General features: G+C 31.9%; 2 protein-coding genes across 2 annotated transcripts; both read right to left on the bottom strand.

The window, feature by feature from the left end:
- Positions 1–2635: 2635 nt before the first annotated feature.
- Positions 2636–6580, bottom strand: LOC118041069 (ATP-dependent Clp protease proteolytic subunit 5, chloroplastic). The gene is made up of 9 exons (XM_035048178.2): positions 6279–6580; positions 5745–5864; positions 5518–5641; positions 5323–5415; positions 5007–5052; positions 4804–4876; positions 3533–3567; positions 3349–3437; positions 2636–3141 (listed from the first exon to the last, which is right to left on the bottom strand). Exons 1-9 carry the CDS (start codon positions 6410–6412, stop codon positions 2935–2937), a joined length of 921 nt encoding a protein of 306 aa, XP_034904069.1. The 5' UTR covers positions 6413–6580; the 3' UTR covers positions 2636–2934.
- A 2111-nt stretch (positions 6581–8691) lies between these two features.
- On the bottom strand, positions 8692–13017 carry LOC118041070 (uncharacterized). Its single transcript, XM_035048179.2, has 7 exons — positions 12556–13017; positions 11076–11781; positions 9810–10443; positions 9605–9705; positions 9415–9504; positions 9210–9337; positions 8692–9096 (listed from the first exon to the last, which is right to left on the bottom strand). Exons 2-7 carry the CDS (start codon positions 11688–11690, stop codon positions 8955–8957), a joined length of 1710 nt encoding a protein of 569 aa, XP_034904070.1. The 5' UTR covers positions 11691–11781; positions 12556–13017; the 3' UTR covers positions 8692–8954.
- Positions 13018–18797: the final 5780 nt, after the last annotated feature.

Genomic DNA, 18797 nt, shown 5'->3' with positions numbered 1-18797 from the left:
CAGGAAAATTATTAAGAGACTGTCCTTGTATTTGAGGCAAGTGTACATACACAATTATCATTGTATTTCCCCTATGTTTTTTACAGGTTCGGTGTGGAATGGTATACAAGATTAAAGAGAGATATAACAACTTAGACGAGACAAGATGTTTTAGACGAGATTAGTTTGTATTTTTTATAAGGTACGATATATGGACTTTTTTTTGTTTCTGTCTTTGTTTAGTACTAGGGCGAGTCGAAATAAAATACAAAAAAAAAATATCTATTTTGCCCTCATATATCTTTGTTATACATGTTATTTATTAAATACTTTTAAATGGTTTTATTTTTTTTTACTCGGAAAAAAAAACTGCAGTTTCGAGTACAACAAGTATAGATTCATCAGTACATTGTCTTACTTGCATTAAATTCAAAATTATAGGAAATTTATTTTTTATGTTAATAAATGCATATTTTATATTATAATTATTTTCAATAAAAATATGTCATTTACCTTAAAATAATATCAAATCTTGAATTAAAAGAATGACATGTAATAAATTTTATACACGTAAAATGATATAAAAATAGATTGGTAGAAAAAAAAAAAATTTTATTGTACATTTTCTAGCATATATAAGTATTAAAATTAAAATTTATGAATTCAATGCAGGAAAATGTTAAAAAAAAAAACCAGAGAAAAATCTTACGAAAAAGAAGAAGAAGAAAACAATCTGGGCTTGGAGGTGACCCCAAGCTTGTCTGGGCCTTACTCCAAGTCCAACCATGCAGACATGGATGAAGCGTTGTTCTTGCAAATGACGTGTCATTCAATGACTTCTTCAACCTTGCCCAAGCAAGAGTGGAATTCCAGCAAGGGATGGTTGCAAAATATAAAATCCCCATTTTCAAATCTTACCCTTGTTAACACAAATCTAACATAAAAAATCATTTTTCAACGAAAAAACTAAATACAATATTCAATTTTAAAGTTTTTTTTTTTTATCTTGAAATTCAAATGCATATATTTTTCTAAATTCAACAATGAAATGACTAGAATTGGTGTCGTAATATGCTGCGGGCTGATTTAAAAAAAAAAAAATTAATATAAAAAAGAATTTTAGACACTATTAGTGTATTTTAAAGAAGTGAGAAAAATCAATGATACAAATTATAGAACCGTCTAGCTGTAATAAGCTAGTTTTATTTAATTGTAATGTCCCCAAAAGAAAATGACAATAAACATGCCAACTTAAAATAAAATTGATTATGATGATTTGTATATAAAAAAAAATGCTTGCAAAAAGAAAAATCATGAAGCAGAGAATCGCATGTCGAATAATAAAATATAAAATAAAAAATAAAAAATAAAAAAACTTATATTAACTTAAATTAACATGTCAAAACCATCACCTGCATCATAAACCCAAAATAACTTAATAAAAAAAAAATCAAAGAAAATTACAAGTCAAGCTCCCAACAAAACTAATATTGAGAATCAAATAAAAAAAAATCAATCAATAAATAGAAAAAAAAAACATGTAAAACCGAGTAAATCCATTAAATCGATGACCTAAACCATTCGAAATAAAAGCATAATATAAATTCTAAAATAAATTTAATATTAAAAAATAAAATAAAATAAATACTCGGCTGTCAGAGGCGTCTAATTCCACCAATACTATGCTGCGAGATGTGTAAACTTAAAAATTAATGGAATCAATACATTATTGTGTTTGTAATACGAATAAAACTAATCTGAAGCATGTAGTGTGCCAATATTTATAACTGGTATACTTCTCTTTTAACACTCAACTACATATTTTTGTAAGGCACTAGCACATTAATTGATTGCAGGTAACAAAAACAATTATAGAAAATGACCTTTATGTATGCATGCAAACATAAAAAAATCTATTTAGTCAATATTTTTACCGATTACTATCATTTAATATTATAGAAAAAAAATTGAAGGAAAAAAAAATTTATATAAATTATATTATTAAATTAATCAAGTTTATTAAAATTATTAAAATTAATGGCATGAATCCCAGATTTTTCTTGTTTTTTAAAAAACATTACTATTAAAATCAATGACATGAATCCTAATTTTTTTTCATATCCCTTTAAAGACACTATAATTACCTAGTCATTTATTTTACATTAAAAAGAAAACTTAACCCGGCCTCCAGCACAGCTATCTATTTAATAAATTATCTTTTTCTTTAATAAATTATTTTCTTTTGTTGTTGTCTCGTTTAGACTTATCCTCTAAAAATTATTTGAAAATACTTTTCATTTAAAAATATATTAAGATAATATTTTTTTTTTAAAAATATATTTTTAATATCAGCTCATTAAAATTATCTAAAAACATTAAAAAACAAATTTAAAGTAAAAAAAAAAAAAAATAATTTTTTTAAAAACACTTTTAAAATATAAAAACAAACAAAACATAAAAAAAGCACAAAAAAATTACTATTTTTTTCTCCTGAAAACAGAGAAAAAAAAGTCTCGAAACCAAACATAATATTTTTTGTCCAATGCATATCCCTTGTGCCCTATATGTTATTCCAAACCCAACCTCATGTAACGCAAGGGAAACATTGGAACTGTAAACATAGTAACAGACTGAAAATGTTTGACCATTCAAGGACTATCTGGAAAACTTCTATATATTTAAATAGTTAACTGGAAGCGTTTGTTGGGTTTGTTCAATCTCTTTCTCAGGATTTAGTTTGAAAACTCGCCCAAAAAGAAACAGTTTATGAGAGAGAAGGGCAGTGTGGAGAAAAGGCTCTGCCTGAACTACCAGCAAAGCATGTTCTATAATTCCCTGGAGCACAGATATCAATATTCTTGATCATCAAAACAAACTCAGGGTCTTCTTTGATCATTCTCATTCAACTCTACAATTTAAAGCAACAACAACCGAGAATTTTACACGCTAGACGTGTCATTGTTGATCTGCTGCAGCTGCAAGAGGCTGGAGGGCCTTGAGAGGATTCAAGATAACACCGTCAATGAGCCCATAGTCCTTGGCTTCTTTAGCACTCATGAAGTAATCACGATCTGTATCCTGGTTGATCTTCTCAAGACTTTGACCGGTGTGGTAGGCTAGATACCCATTTAGGTTTGCCTTGTGATGCAACATTTCGTTTGCCTGAAAATTATGCCGATTTAAGATATGAGAAAGTGTGCCGGGAACCAATAGGTCTCCCATAACACAACAAGGAAGTCATTTCAGATCAAGACCTAGTTCGTGTCAGGAAATAGGAATGGCTATAAATCAGAAGCACTAGGATATACCTGTTAAAAAAGCTTCACAAATCACAAGCAAATATAAGTCTGGGAGAAAAAGGATGCATACCTGGATATCTATGTCAGATTGCCCACCTTGAGCTCCACCAAGAGGCTGATGGATCATTATCCTTGAATTCGGCAAGCTGTACCTTTTTCCTTCAGTCACATAGGAAAAGAGAAACATCTTCAGTAAATTTTGAAGCAGCAACCACAGATTCGAACTTTAAATCAACAAGTAATGGGCATTTTACCTTTGGTCCCAGCACTAAGCAGAAAAGCCCCCATACTGTTTAAGCAAAATAAAGAGAACAGAAGACATATTTTTAGTAATGGAAAATGTTAAAGAATGCCAAGTGAAAATTAAATGGTATTCTTAAAGGAAAATTATTTTCCCTTTTCCCACTATTTTAGCAGCAATAAATCTTAAAATATATTTTTTACACTTAATACAGAATGTTAGTGGTTCTATAAGCACTCTATTCATAAGAAGTGATAGGAAAAGGAGCAAGTGCAGTGTTTAGTATACTAAATCCTCAGCCTGGAAGATGAAGTGTGGCAGTAGTTTTGACAACTATCGGTAGTCCTTAACTGGGAAAAAAAATACAACATAGAATTCACAGGCAAAGACTTCATATATGCTGGGAAGTTGCATATCCATCATAGAATCCCTGCTAAGGATGCACGCACTCTAGCTCCAGGGATATACATGATAATCATCCAAAAGGCAAATGCAAGCAGCCACACACAGCGCATAATAGACAGGATACCAGACCAAATTGCACAGACAAGCAATAGCACAAATAATTATTAGACCTCAAGAAGTATTGACTTTGATTCTTGTCCACGAAAAGGCAGTTTCTCAGATCCTACACAAATTTCATTTTATGCATCATTGACAGTGAAGCATCTAGCTCAACTGTGTTATCAAGGAAAAATCATTGGGTGAGCATGGCTTACCATTACCCCACACTAATAAGAGAGTGAGTCTCACAGTCCTTTAAGTGTGGTCTAATGATGAGTTGACCTCACCAAGTAATTATTGTTCCCAAGGATCTATCATAAGAACATCAATGTTGATCAACTGCCATTAGCTCAAGATTTTGAGACCAAATTATTTAAGTTATTCCAATGGTACCCATGCATCTACTGAGAAGGTACCCATATAATTCTCTAGTCATCAATAAACACTACACTTACACTTAAACAAGACCAACAATCTACATCACATAGTATCCATAGAAGTTCCAAAACCAATGCTGCTTCACTCATGGGACAGCAAGGTTAGAGTAGTTGAATCCAATCTATGACAGAAAAGCTACTGTTAATAATTCACTTACATTCCTTTAAAACAACTATTTCTGCAAACAAATGATGAATAAAAGAAGCAATAAATCAGTCTATATTGATTCATCACGCAACGAAGGCACAAGTAGTGGGAAAAATGTAGCAAAAACCAGTGATTCATTTAGCTGTTAAGGTATAAATGACAAGAAAGAAGATAGGAAAATAGTAAATCTTGTACCTAGCTGCCAGTCCAACACAGACAGTGGAGACATCAGGTCGGATATGCCTCATTGTGTCAAATATTGCCATGCCTAAGAAAAAGTACAGAAGAGAACATGTGAGAGAGAGTCCAAAAAAGTAAAAACAACACCCCTTCAAACGCCCAGGTAACTGGGAAAAAGGTAACAAATAAAAGAAGACTTCAATCTAAAAAGGAATTACCAGCTGTAACTGATCCTCCAGGAGAATTCACATACATAACAATATCCTGCTTGGAAGAAAAGGCAAGCCCTAATTAGTAAACTGCTTCCCTATTTCTTCAGATAAAAGGACAGTGTTAAAACAGATTCCCGTGGTTGTGTTCGTGCACGTGCATGTGTTGTAGTTATATAGCTTGAAAAATTCAGTTAACAATGGCGAGAAAAGATCATAAACTTTAATGCTGTTGGAGGTTCAGAAGCAGATGGAAATTGAAATGAAGTTGACAATGATAGAGATAAGAAACAAGCCGGTCACAATGAAAAGTCACCAAACTCACCTTGTTGGGATCAACAGCATCGAGATAGAGAAGTTGAGCAACAATAATGTTTGCCATATCATCATCAACAGCTCCACCACAGCGTATAATTCTCTAGGAATTCAAACAACAAAATCAAACATTATATAAAAGCAACCAAGCATTCAATGTTAGATGATAAGCAAGCACAGGAAGATGTTTAACCTATTCACTTACATGTTGAAAAAGTTGACTGATAACACTCTGGAACCGTTCATGCACCATCGGTGGTGGTCCTTGAGCTTGAGCTCCATTAGCATAGGCAGGGAAGTAGGGTGAAGATGGGATTTGCACATCATCCCTAGAAAACCAGTTCCACATTTTTTTTCTCCATTTATTAGCACATCAAGCAAAATGAAAACAGCAAGTTAAAAGGTGTAAAGTCTCTAATAAACCCTGCCTACCTTATAGACCAAATCCCCTGTCGCGAACTTCTCTCAGGCGCCCAAAACTCGCCAGAGTAAACAGCCTTCGGTGAAGATGTCTGGATAGTCTTCCTATCACTGACTAACTTTCTCAATTTCCTGCAATACAAGTAGACAACGAGGACACTTGAATTTCTCGACTATCTATGGCAAAGATGAAAAATTAAAAAAAAAAACACGTAAAAATCTTCTAGCATCCTTGTCTAATGATAGCAATTATCAGTGCTCAAAAGAGGATTTTCTAGTAGAGCTTAAATCCGACACTGAAACCCTCTGGTTCCTTACAGATTTTAAAAAAGAAAATAACTTTCTTTAACAAAATGAAAAAAGCTTCAATTTTGTATTTATTTATTACTCTTCAGTGAATCCAAGAATAATGATAATAACAGTAAAACCATCGAGTAATCAGCAAACATCCTAGTCCTAATTTTCTTTAATATTGCTAAATTTTCAAGACCCAAAAAAAAAATACGTTACAGATAAATCAGTAATAAAAAAGGGAGGAGGATTAACCTGGAACGGAGAGGGTGGAAGGCGAAAGCGAGCTTGTGGGTATCAGGAGCTGAGCCAACTGAAGGGTTTGGCGAGAAGGGAAGAGAGCTGAATCTGAGGGAAGAGGCCGATGAGGAGACGCAAGAGTGTGCCATTTCTAAGATTATTTTTTAGTGTTTCGAATCAACTAGTATAAGCGCCTTATCCTATAAAAATCTTAGGGCTAGAGCCTAGAGGAGGAGGTAGTTGATGATATTGCTAGTGTGTGCCTGAGAGCTCAGCTAAAAAACGGATGATAACGCCTCGGCTACAACAGAGACTGACATGCTGAATATCTTCATTTTGGGTCTTTCTTTGACCCGTTTGCCAAACGGGTGGTATTCGGCCATTCGTGGCGTTTTCCTTTCCAATAAAAAAAAAACAAATTAATTAAAATTTGATTTCTCTTTAATGTGTCGTAGTTAACTAACATGTAACAAATTTATTCTATCAATCTTTTTTAAGTTTTTTTTGTAAGATATACTCTTTTATCATGAGGAAAAAAATGATTTTGGTTATCTTTTAAAATATATTTCATTTAAGAAACATCAATTTAATTTTTTTTAATGTTTTTTTTATAATTTTATGTACTAATATAAAACAAATCTAAAAAAATTATTTTAATACTTTTTCAAATAAAAAATACTTTTAAAAAGCATCATGTGCTATAATATTAAACACACAAGAATGAAATCTAATCACTATGTTTGGGTTTAAAAAAAAAATAATAGCATTTTAAATTAAAAATATTAGTGGAATAGCACAATTGAAAAAAGAATTAGTGAAAAAACATAGCTTGCACATGTTGCAATTGAAAAATACAATATTTACAGCTTGTTACTTGTTACTGTTATAAACGACATCTAAATAAAAATTAACAAGCAAGATGAGAGGGAAAAGAAAAAAAAACAACATCAATGACACATCAGGATTTTAATTACAATATCATTGATATCATCAATTACAATATCATTGATATCATCAAAAAGATCTTGGGTGAAGAATTCAACAACATTAAAAAAAATCATCAGTGGTGAACCAAGTGTGCCTTACTTCTTGTTCAAAAATTGTTTGTGACTTGTTTATCTTTGATGATAAGTGAGGCCTATTTGGGTCATTATTAATGTTATTTTTTGGTGTTATTGGATTCATTTCGTCGAGATTTTTTTTATAATACCGGTTATGTTGTAATCAAAGTTTTCGATGTTTCTTTAATGTCTTTTTTCCTCTCTTTTATTCTCTCTTCTCTCTCTTACTCATTTAATAAAAAAATTTAGATGTCTCTATTCTAAATAGCCAACAAGCTATAAATATTGTGTTTTTCAATCACAATATATACAGAATGCCCCATGTTTGTTTGCATGTCATAGGCATAAACATCTTAACAGCGAACACTTATGATTAATTTCTTTTGCGATTAAAAAAAAAAGAAAAAAGAAGAAGCAAGAATCTTACTCCCCTTAAGGAGAGAATTAATTTATATAGAAGTAAATAACCTTAAAGTAATTTTGAAAGCAAGAAACATTGCAGGATTTCTTTTGGAAGAGGAGAGCGAGAGCAAAGGTAAAATTTTACTCCTCATCCCCAATATAATTGTTTAATGGAGACTATTTAGTAAAGTGTAAAGATGATAAAGATTAATAATGGAACGCGGCAATTTGAATTGGAACTGCAGGAAAAAGAAAAGCATGGCAGTTACTTATTAAAAAACAAGAGTAAAGAAACAAACGAGTAGGTAGTTTAATAGTAAAAATTTAGGATTAAAAAGTTTATTTTTTTTTGTAATTTTAAGTTTGAGTTACGTGGATTTTAATATAATTACTACTGAAAATTTACATTGTCATTAATTTTAAGACTCATGAAATTAATTGAGATGTGTGCAATCTGACCTGAACATTTATGTTAATAAAAAAAAAAAATCAAGAGTACCATTTTTTTAGTAAATTATTATTAAAATAATCCCTATAGTCTTACAAAAGGAATTAAATAAATGTTGATCAAACTTAATCTAATATTACTTTATTTTAAAAATTGACTTCCTCATCGTTCCTTCTATGTTATCCATTTGCTGTTGTTTTTTTTTTTTTTTTTCAATCTTTGTATTTCTTAAAACAAATAAATTAATTAAGTTAAAAAAGATAGAATAAATGAAAAATACAAATTAATTAGTTTTTAAAACTAGAAGGATCATTTAATTTGTTTTGTAGAACTATAATTTATAATTTACTCATTTCATGATTGTGTTGGATAGACCGTCACCAAGTCACATCATCATCGATTGGCCATGAAAAATCCATTAGAACATTACTTCAAGAAACATTTACTTGCACTCTACCAGTAGACTTGAGAAGGTGGGGGAATTCTTTATCAAGTAGAAGAAAAAAAAGAGGAGGAATTAATCAGTAACATCATTTTGATTAAATTGAAAGCTCTCAGTAACATCATTTCCATTCAATTGAAGACAAATTTCCATTGATCAACCCCTAAGCTATAGTTTTTTTTTTTTTTTTAATATCCTTAAGCTATAGATGACAGAAAATGAACCATCCATATCTGTATAATCCCTCTATACTGAATAAAAATTGCCTCTTTGCTCGCCTGGCCCCAATAGTTATATGATATATTAGCATGGCAATGCAGATATATCTTTAAGCATCGTCAGTTAGTTTCTTGCTGGCTCTGTTGCTGAATTGCCTTGTAGCACTGTAGACTGCAAAGCGGAAGCTTCGACTTCGAATCCCGATACTTGTATGGGTTATTACAAGAAGGGCCCGCGCACTTCTCTCTTGGAGGAGGATAGCTGCACATTCGGAGAGAATTCATGTCATCAATAAACAATCGTTGATATCAGTTTGGCCTCGTAAATTTGGTGCTCTGGCATATGAATTTTCAATTTGCAGAAGAAAACAAAACCTGCAGGGTTTAGAGTCGAATATACTAGGGAGACCCATTTCTTTGGGAAATGTCACAACAGTCCCTGTAGGACCCATGACCCATCTGATGGTACTCGATGCATGCATCTCGGCGGTGGTAGCCTTCTCCTAAACATGAAAATGTGAGAAATTTGAACGCAGCTCTGTATAAGACACTAGGAAGTTTACCAGACAGTTGCGGATACCTGTGCCAACTCTTCCAGACGCTTCTTCGTTTTCTCTTCTCGTTTTTTTCTGCTGGAATCTTGACCAAGAATTTTTCTTATAGCTTCAGCCTACAAAATCAAAACCAAGAAAAAATAAAGCATATGCCTGTTTAACCTTCGTGGATCTCTCATGCATGTGGCATACAACTGTATATACACAAAAACAAACCTCAGATTCCCTAGCAGCCTTCTCAACTTGCAATCTTCGTCTCTGAGCGGCCTCAGCTTTCTTTGATTGCTGCTCGACCTCCGTAAGTTTCTCCTTTTGCTCTGGAATGAACAAGAACAAGCAATCACATGAGGAAAGCTACAATTAATAAGAAACTAGAGTTCTAATGGACAATAAAACACATATGGAAGCGATTCATTCTCACTTTTTGATGGTGCAGGTGGTAATCCATTTGGAAACTCAATTAAGTTAGCATCAGGAACAGAAGAGCCATCTTTGCTTGACTGAAGAGCCCGTTGACGCCTAGTTAAAGTCAGCTCCCTCTTACCATCTGTCAATGACTCAACATATTCCTTTTTCTGCTTCTTCTTACTACCTGTGAACTCACCATCAGATAATGGTTCTTCTTCCTCGTAATCTTCATCCTCTGGTGCTTGGTCTGATCTGGATATTTTTTTCCCATCTTTAACCAGCCTCAAAGCACTAATGCTTCCCAGGGTAGAAAGTTTTCGTTGTTTCTTACTTGATTCATCATCATCATTTCCATCATCTTCCTTATGTCTTGATGGGACTTTTAACTTGAGTTTCTCTAGGTATCGGATCTCGTCGTCATCTTCATCCTCACCAAATTCCCCATCCAGAACATGCCTCTTGGGGGCCCGCTTGTTCTTACGTTCATACTTATTTCCTTGTTTCCCAGCAGTATTTTTACCCAAAGTCTTCCCCATTAAAAAATCCTCTTTCCCGAGACTAAACCCTCCTCTAGAGAATTCCTTCCAAGGAACTCCTTGCAAACCTGGCCTCTTACCTGAAACAAAACGTTCCTCCTCTAAATTCCCCTGCAATAAAATAATTTAAAATAATGAGATTACACCAGATTCTAACATTACTTAATAATGAGATCACTTATTAGGTGAGATACTGCCGGATTCTAACATTACTCAATAGTGAGATCACTTATTAGATGAGATACTGAGATAATACACATTAATGTGGTAGATATTCTTCCATAAAAGTGAAGACAAAAAGGATGCCAAATAAACCCACATAAACAAATCTATGTGCGCAAGCTGAAAATTGGTGTCAACAACTGATCCAAAAAATGCAAGTAATGATGAAGAATTGGTCAAATTGCCATGCAAGTAGTTCTATAAAGTATTGCAAACTCTACGTGGGAGTTCTTGAAGTTATACACCTCCAATACAAACTTTCTGCATGCTATTAAGAGATAGGTCATTCTTTAAGTTAAAAATAAATATACAAGTTAAAATTAGTGCAACAGACACAGATACAAACCTTCAGGTGCACTGTTAGGAGGTGTGTGATTTCCCAAAGGTAATTAAAAAAAAATACTTGACATTAAAATTGGTATTTGGTCAAAGTGAACGTCCAAAAGCAAATGCAATGCATGAATATGCATGCAAGAATTAAGAGGTCGCCATAATTCAAGTGGTCAAGATGACAAGAACACCTGAAGACTAAGTTTCTGCCTTGTGTTGGAGGTGTCTGAGAATCGGGGATTCTTTGTAGAAGGCACGCCATTAGTAGTTGAGTTGGAATTAATTGTGTGTGTCGCATCACCAACCTTAAACTTGACCTTTTTAAACTTGCTTTCATTTCCTGAAACATCTAAACTCACTCCTGACTGCTCTGAACTCCAACTTTCACCATTCCTTCCACAATACATACTTGCAGTTCTAGACTCCACATCCATGCATTCCTTCAGCTTGCTTTTGCTTCTCCAATTCGCAGGGGCAAGAGCACCTTCACGAGAAGTTTTATTGTTAATCACACTTCTCCTTGAGTGACTGTCAGAAAATGCTCTTTTTCTTTCAGCTCTAGTAGTAGCCGAAGAAACCCTGGACACGGGTTGATTAAGACCAAATTCTTTCCTCCTACAATTATCAGCATTCTCATCACTGGAAGCCTTGCTCATGCCATCTGAAGGTGGTGATATCGATAATGATGAACGATCATAATTGTCTGTAAATGTCTGGGAATCCTTAGGTCGGCGAGAAATTTGACTCCTCTTCTTTCTTACTGCGCTTCCCATGGCATCAAACTGAACAAGACCCAACTCTTCCATGTGGTGAAAAACTACCCACTCATTGTTGCTTCAAGTCAGATAAGCACAAAGACATAGTAACGACCTATTCCAAAGATGGCTTTCGTAAAACCTGCATAAAAAAACTAAGCAATTATGTTGGATAAACCCTGAAAAAGAACTAGCATGCATATTACTTTCTCATCACATTAGAATAACCATGAGAGTAGAAAACTGATGCGAGAGGGTATAGAAGAATAAAGCATTCAAGGCATAGCATCCAGAGAAGTCATTCCAAAACGGAAGATACAAGTAATACATCTTGGAACTAAAACCAAATAAAGTAATCGGAATTCAAAGATAGAAATGAAAAAAAAAAAAACTCATCACAAACAATGACGCAGTCTGCTGGCATCAAGCTCAACAATAAAACAACAAAGAACCCAAAACCCAGGAAAAGAAAACCTCATAAGATAGGCAGGCAGATACAAGATAAAGCACCAAATTACTCGATAATTGAAAATCAATAGGGGAAATTGTACAAAATTTAACCATATAAAAGTCAAAGCCCAGTGAATTGAAAACTTGAACAAATCGGTGTGACATCTAACCAAGCACAATGACCCATCAATAAAACCAATTGACAAACCGCAGCAGCAACTGAACACTTATGAATCAAAGGAAACACACAATTGTAACCAAACAGGACCCCATAAAACAACACTAACTCATTTCCCGTGAATCCTAACCGGAGACACTAAAAACATTAAAAAATAACACAAATCAATCAACCAAAACAAAAACCAAGAGAAAATATAAAGTAAAACACACTATAGAATCATGCATTGATCGATCATCACATACAGATAAATCCCCCCAAAAAAGAGAAGAAAACAGAAAATGTTACCAGAGGAGAACGGAGGCGCAGAGTGAAAAAAGCAACGAGAGAAGAAGATGAGAATAAAGAGAGAAGAGAGAAAGAGAAATAAAAGAGGTAGAAAGATTTGGTAGTGTTTGGTTAAGGTTATAACTAGTTTAGAGAGAATAAGAAAGTTAGGGTTAGAGAAAGAAGAATGAGGGGGGTAAAGGATTAGAGAAAGACAAGTACTAGTAATAATCTCCTTCTTGTTCTCCATTTTTTGGCTATTGTCACACCCCTCACCCCCACCCACACGCACACACTCTGTTTTTTTTTTTTGGTGGGGGTGATTTTAGCCTAAGCCCTCTTTGGTTGTTTGTTGTTGTGGTGGTTGTTGTTTTTTGTTTTTGACTCGGTTAATCCAACTCAGTGAGGCATGCACAATTTCTCTCCCTTTTACTCTCTCTCTCTCTCGTGTCTTTCCTTTTATTTCCCTCCTCTTCAGCACACGGACGCGGTTATTCCACTGCAAGTTTATGCGCAGGTTAAGGCCGTGCGCACCCGCATGTTTACGTTGAGCTTTTTGTTTAGTACATGCGCACGTTTTCGTCACGTGCCCGGTACTAATGGTACCGTTTTTATTTTATTTTTCTTTTTGACAAAATTCGGGGGGGAAAGGAAAATTAAAGGGGCCTTTTGGTATATATACATTTTCTACATCTGTTTTTCAAAAAAAATTGAAAACCTGTATGTTATAGTTTTTGGTTATCAAAAGTATAAAAAACGGCCACAGATTTTCAAAAGCTCTCGTGATTGATTTATATATTGTGTCCGATGATTTGGGGTTCTGTTGACTTTGGAACATCGATGTTAAGCTACAAACAACCATGTCGGAGTTTCGGTTGGATCCAAGTTCGAGTAACATGACGTGCATCGATCCATGTCTCTTATATCCCACTTATATTAGTACATTTTTAAAAAATATATAATTGTTAATGGTACCGAGCTTTTTATTAAATTTTATTTTAAAATCATTATTGAAATATATATATATATATATATATATATATAAAACAAAAAGAACTAGGTATTTTCCCAACTCAGTGAAGGAGCTTGCATTTTCTCTCTCTTTTTCATCTGTTATTTTAAGTTTCATATGTCAACACCTTTTTCTTTAGAGTGAATTTTTTTTTATGGTTTAATTAAATAAGATTAAGTTTGAAATTTTAATAGAAATATCAAAATAAAAATATAGGGAATTAAAATGCAAGACATGGAGAAAATATGCAGTTAATATTAAATTAATGACAACTTTCATTTTAGACTAAAAATTCATTAGAAAATAGAGAAGAGAAGAAAAGGTTGTTGGGAGTCATAATCTCAACAACCAAAATGACTAAATTTGATATCAAAAGATTCAATTCAACGAGATGAGTTCGATGATGATTGGTTTTTACCTTCATCTTATCAGAAATAGTTGACGAAATCTTAGGACTTTATTTGATTTCAAGTTGTGTTTGTAATTTTTCACTGATTTTTTTTGCTATTTTTAGGCCATAAATAAATTTATTAAGATTTATATATATAAAAAAAAAACATATTTATTGGTGGTGTCATGTTCATAGGATATGTTTTAAAAATCATTAATGAAACATTATACACATGCGCATTCTCTAAAGTATAGTTATTAAATTTGGATTAAATTTGTGGGTTGATCCAGTCAATCCAATTACTAGATTAGTTCGGGTAAAATAAAAAATTATTCAAGGTAAAAATTTAGTAAAACCCAATCGAACCTAGATAAGAGTTTTGTTTTAACCGGTCTCAAAGGTTCAAATATACTATGGAGTACTTTGCGTGCGTCTCAAAACTCCCATCACTCACATGTTACATTGGAAATGATATTTGTTTGCTTTTCTTGTCTTCCCATTCCTTCAACTCGCTCGGGGTGAGTACTATTAAAAAAAACCTTGAAATATCTTTTTATTTATTTTGGATAACGTGTCTTAAAAATTATGAAAAATGAGTCATTTTTCAAGTAATTCAGGTATTATTAAAAAGATTTCAAGGCTACCTGAATTATATTATATATTATCTTTTTTATTTATAACATTTTTTTCCTTAATCTGGGCTAGTCAAAACTTTTGGTGGCCTAATTTTAATTGATTATTTGTAATTTTTTTAATATTTTGGTAAAACATTAATGAGATGGTGATGGCAAATCAGGTTTCCTCCAAGTGTTCGATTGGATAATACAAACTCTAGTAAAAAAAAATAAAATCAGACTTTAATAAATGGAAAAAAAAATTAGGAATAGTTCAGATAATTTCCTAAAATAGCAATTTTTTGTACTTGAATTATTTGAATGCTCGCCCTTACCCTGGACTTCTGTCCTACACTTTTGAAAAGTTTCCCCTTCCATCAGCCACTATCGGGACCAAGTCCTTTGTTTTTTACAGTGCCGGCAATGGCCCTTCCACCGCTGTGTCTTATGTTTTAATTTGAAAAATACTAGAAAAATATTTAAAAAATATTTTATTTTTTTTAATGTAGAATTTGTAATTTTTTAATATATATATTCTATGTTTCAAGAAAAGAATTATTTTTTCATTATGAAATTTAAAACCTTTTTATATATATACTCTATATTCATAAAAAAAAATTAAGTTTTTTCAACGTAAGATAAAAAATATTTTTGTTTAAATACTTCAACTTAAACGAATAATATAACATCTTTTTAATATAGAATTTGAAACCCTTTAATATATATACTCCATGTTCACAAGAAATAAATTATTTTTTCAATATGGGATTTGAAGTTATTTAATATATATATTTTATGTTCATAAAAAAAAAAAGTTATATTTTTCCAGTGGGAAAAAAAAATTTAAATATTCTTTTAAATTTTATTATTTACAATATAAAATTTTAAAATTATTTACATATATAGTTTATATTCACATGAGTTGTTTTTTAATTTTTTATATGAAATATTAAAATTTTAAATATTTTTTTTTATTTTTTCTAATTAATTTGAGTTGATCTGAATTGACCCATAAAACTAGAACCCGATCCCTTGACCAGGTCAATTCCCATATTAAATTTAATAACTATGCTCTAAGGAATCCAAAAAAACTTTGTTTATCCGCACCCAATTGCACTCTTATTACCATGGTGCTAAAAGAACAACTTCTTGGATAGTGAGGGTCAGAAACTCCAAGATAAATTTGATGAGAGGGGTGATAGAATGTTTGTATAAACTAAAAGAACTATGCTTTTTCCCAACTCAGTTGAAGGAGCTTGCATTTTTTTTTTTCTTTTTTTCGTCCTTTATTTTAAATTTCTTCTGTCAACATTTTTTTTTTCTATTGAATTGATTGAATTCTTTTACGGCATAATTACATGAGATTAAGTTTAAAATTTTAGTAAAAATATTAAAATAAAATACAGTGGATTAAAATGCAAAACATAAAGAAAATATATAGTTAATTCTAAATTCATGATAATTTTTACTTTAGACAATAAATTTATTTATTTTTTAACTCTTGTTTTTGAAAAAAAAAAAAGAGAAAATTGTTAGAAAACAGAAAAGAGAAAAAAGTTATTAGTGGTTATGATTTCAACAACTAAAAAAGCTGAACCTTATGTTAAGAGGTTACATTCGATGAGATGAGTTCAATAATGATAGTTTTTGGCCTTCGTCTTGTCATAAAAAAAAAATTGATAAAATCTTAAGATTGTATGTGATTTCAGGTAATTTTTTACTATTTTTTTGTTATTTTAAGACCATAAATGGATTTATTAAGATTTATATTGTATTTCTTGAGTATTTTTATATGAAAAAAATAGTTGAAAAGTGGATTCCTTTTTATTTAAAAGTTAAATCTCAACTTTCTAGCAGTTTTTCGACCAAGTAACGTGATGGAACTAAAAAGTTAACGACACATCATTATATTTAATTTTTTTTAAAAAGAAAAAGATGTTTAAAAAAATTTAAGCCCAAACATGAGACCCTGTGTTTCCAAACCCACACACGTCTAAGGTTGGATAGTTGGCCGCACACAAGGGCCTGGCTTGTCAAACCTAGAAGTCCCTAATCTTTTTTTTTTTAATTACTTTTTTATATAAATTTGTTAATTAATACCCTCTCTCTTTTGTAGGTATTGTTTTAGTTTTTATATATATTTTTTATTTTCATAATGTTTAAAAGAGATTATTATAATTTTTATTTTTTATTAGATATAAATAAACTATATTTGTATGATGTATTTTTTTTAAATCGTTTGTTCTTGATGAGAAAAAATAACCTCCATGATAAAATAAAATAAAAAACACATTTTTTTTAATAAAAAAAAACAGGTGTTAAGTATTTGCATACCCATCCTTTTTTGCTTGTATAAGACATATTGACTTAATACTTTAGTATTTAATTAATATTAATAATTTTTTCACAATTAATTCGATGCAACTATTTTTAAAATTCATTTTATTAATGGTCAATAACTTCTTAGCATCTCTCAGTTAAGAAAAAAATATGATACAATAAAACACATCCATCCATGATATGGGCATATTCTTCTACAATTAACTTGAAATCCAAGCTAGTAAATTCGTAGTTAATGCGATGTTATTTTGTTGAATTTATACATGGAAAGACAATGGTTTTTTCAATAATAAATTCATACTAAAAAAAAAAATCTCTCTTAAAACTTGTTATATAAAAAAAATAGTTATAATAAAACCCTTTATAGTTGTTTGTTTGCTGGCCAATGGTGCATTGACTCCAAATTCAGCAAATCATCAAAGTTTGAGACTGCCGTACAACTCATCGTGTAAGGAGAGATTTGGTGAGAGTAAAAGAAGCAGGGAGACGCTTGCACACGGAGAGCTCTGACTTAATTTGCAGTTATGTTTTTTTCTATTACAGGCTTAGTTTCAAACTCTCTTACTTTTTAACTTTTTTTCCTTTTCCTGTTTGCTTTCAAACTTTCTCATGTTTTAATTGATGATTTTATTTAGAAATATATTAAAATAATTTTTTTATATTTTTTTAAAATTATTTTTGAAATAATATCAAAATGATTTAAAAATATCTAATAATAATTAATTAAAAAAAATATATAAAATAATTTTTTTAAAAACACTTTTAAACCATAAAAATAATAAAAAAAGCTCATTTCTCGGGTGTTTCGGTCTATTCCCTCGCTGGCTTTCTGTGTTCAAGTTCTTGCTAATATAATAAAATAAATAAGTACTTATTGGTACTTTGCTGCATATAGAAGACTTCATCTCTGTTACCTAAGTTTACAGCCACAGAATGTACACTTTTCCTCTTAGTACACTCACTGTATTATGGTTCATAATAATAATAAAAAAAAGGATCCTTAATTGTGTTTATTGATGTTTTTAAATGATTAAGGAACACGTTTATATTGGAAAATTTAGCGGCAGCCAAATTAAACACAAGCTAAAACTAAGTGAAAAATCAAATTAATTAGTTATCAATAAACTGTTGCTTGTGTCCAGCTATAATGCTATTTAGAAGCTTCATTGAAGAGAGCTAAAATAATTTATTTTAAGTTGGATGGTCAAAGATAATGCTTTGACCGGGTATCAGTATGAACAATGAAATTTATGCATAAGAGCACTAGATGGATAGATAGATAGATCAGAGAGGGCAATGGATTATAAGTTTTCAATCAAAGATGACATTCTGAAACACTGGTAAAACGTCCAAATGTTAATGTTTCCTAGCGATTCCTCCGTGCAAAACATGCATGACAGGACTCCTTGCCATAACATGGGATTACTCTATTATTTTGACTCCTGGGAGCAATATAGTTATGTCCACGGCGATGCTAGCCAGCATATCCAATTTCTGATCAACGTCCTTCAATGGCGATTCTTCACCTTGCTCAAGAAAGGCGTCCTGACACGTTTCAGGATATGAAGCTATGGCACCAAGCATTTGAGTCAGTCTGTCCGTGTCGTGAGTGGAAATTGCAGTCAAAGCATCATTGAGGTCAGTGATTCCAGCTTCGTAAGACTCTACGCATATGTCAAGAGAGTCCCTCATCGTGGCTGATAAAGAGGTATCCTTGCTTAGTTTCGTGACCGTGGCTATGGCTTCCTCAAAATCTTTGTGGAGAGCTTGTATTCCCATTTCAATGACTGAAATGGGATCGGCTGCGCCAGTTTGGTAAGGAGCAATGGTGGCAAGACACTCTGCTTGGAATCTAGTCGCACCGCATATTTTCGTCAAAACAGCATTGTGAACGGAAGGTGAATAT

This window comes from Populus alba, chromosome 14, assembly GCF_005239225.2.
Source record: "Populus alba chromosome 14, ASM523922v2, whole genome shotgun sequence".
Taxonomy (NCBI): Eukaryota; Viridiplantae; Streptophyta; class Magnoliopsida; order Malpighiales; family Salicaceae; genus Populus; species Populus alba.
The sequence above is the reverse complement of the archived record's forward strand: the minus strand, read 5'-3'. Positions and strand labels throughout refer to the sequence as shown.

Bases quoted from the DNA above. Each gene is read 5' to 3' on its own strand.
- LOC118041070 (XM_035048179.2), bottom strand. From the start codon at position 11,690: ATGGAAGAGTTGGGTCTTGTTCAGTTTGATGCCATGGGAAGCGCAGTA. The intron at 10,444-11,075 runs GTGTTCTTGTCA...ATTTTATTGCAG, and splicing joins GGCAGAAACTTAGTCTTCAG to GGGAATTTAGAGGAGGAACG. The intron at 9,097-9,209 runs GTTTTGTTTTCT...CCGAATGTGCAG, and splicing joins TTCGACTCTAAACCCTGCAG to CTATCCTCCTCCAAGAGAGA.
- LOC118041069 (XM_035048178.2), bottom strand. From the start codon at position 6,412: ATGGCACACTCTTGCGTCTCCTCATCGGCCTCTTCCCTCAGATTCAGC. The intron at 5,053-5,322 runs GTGAGTTTGGTG...TCTTCCAAGCAG, and splicing joins ATGCTGTTGATCCCAACAAG to GATATTGTTATGTATGTGAA. The intron at 3,568-4,803 runs GTACAAGATTTA...TTGCTTAAACAG, and splicing joins TGTGTTGGACTGGCAGCTAG to TATGGGGGCTTTTCTGCTTA.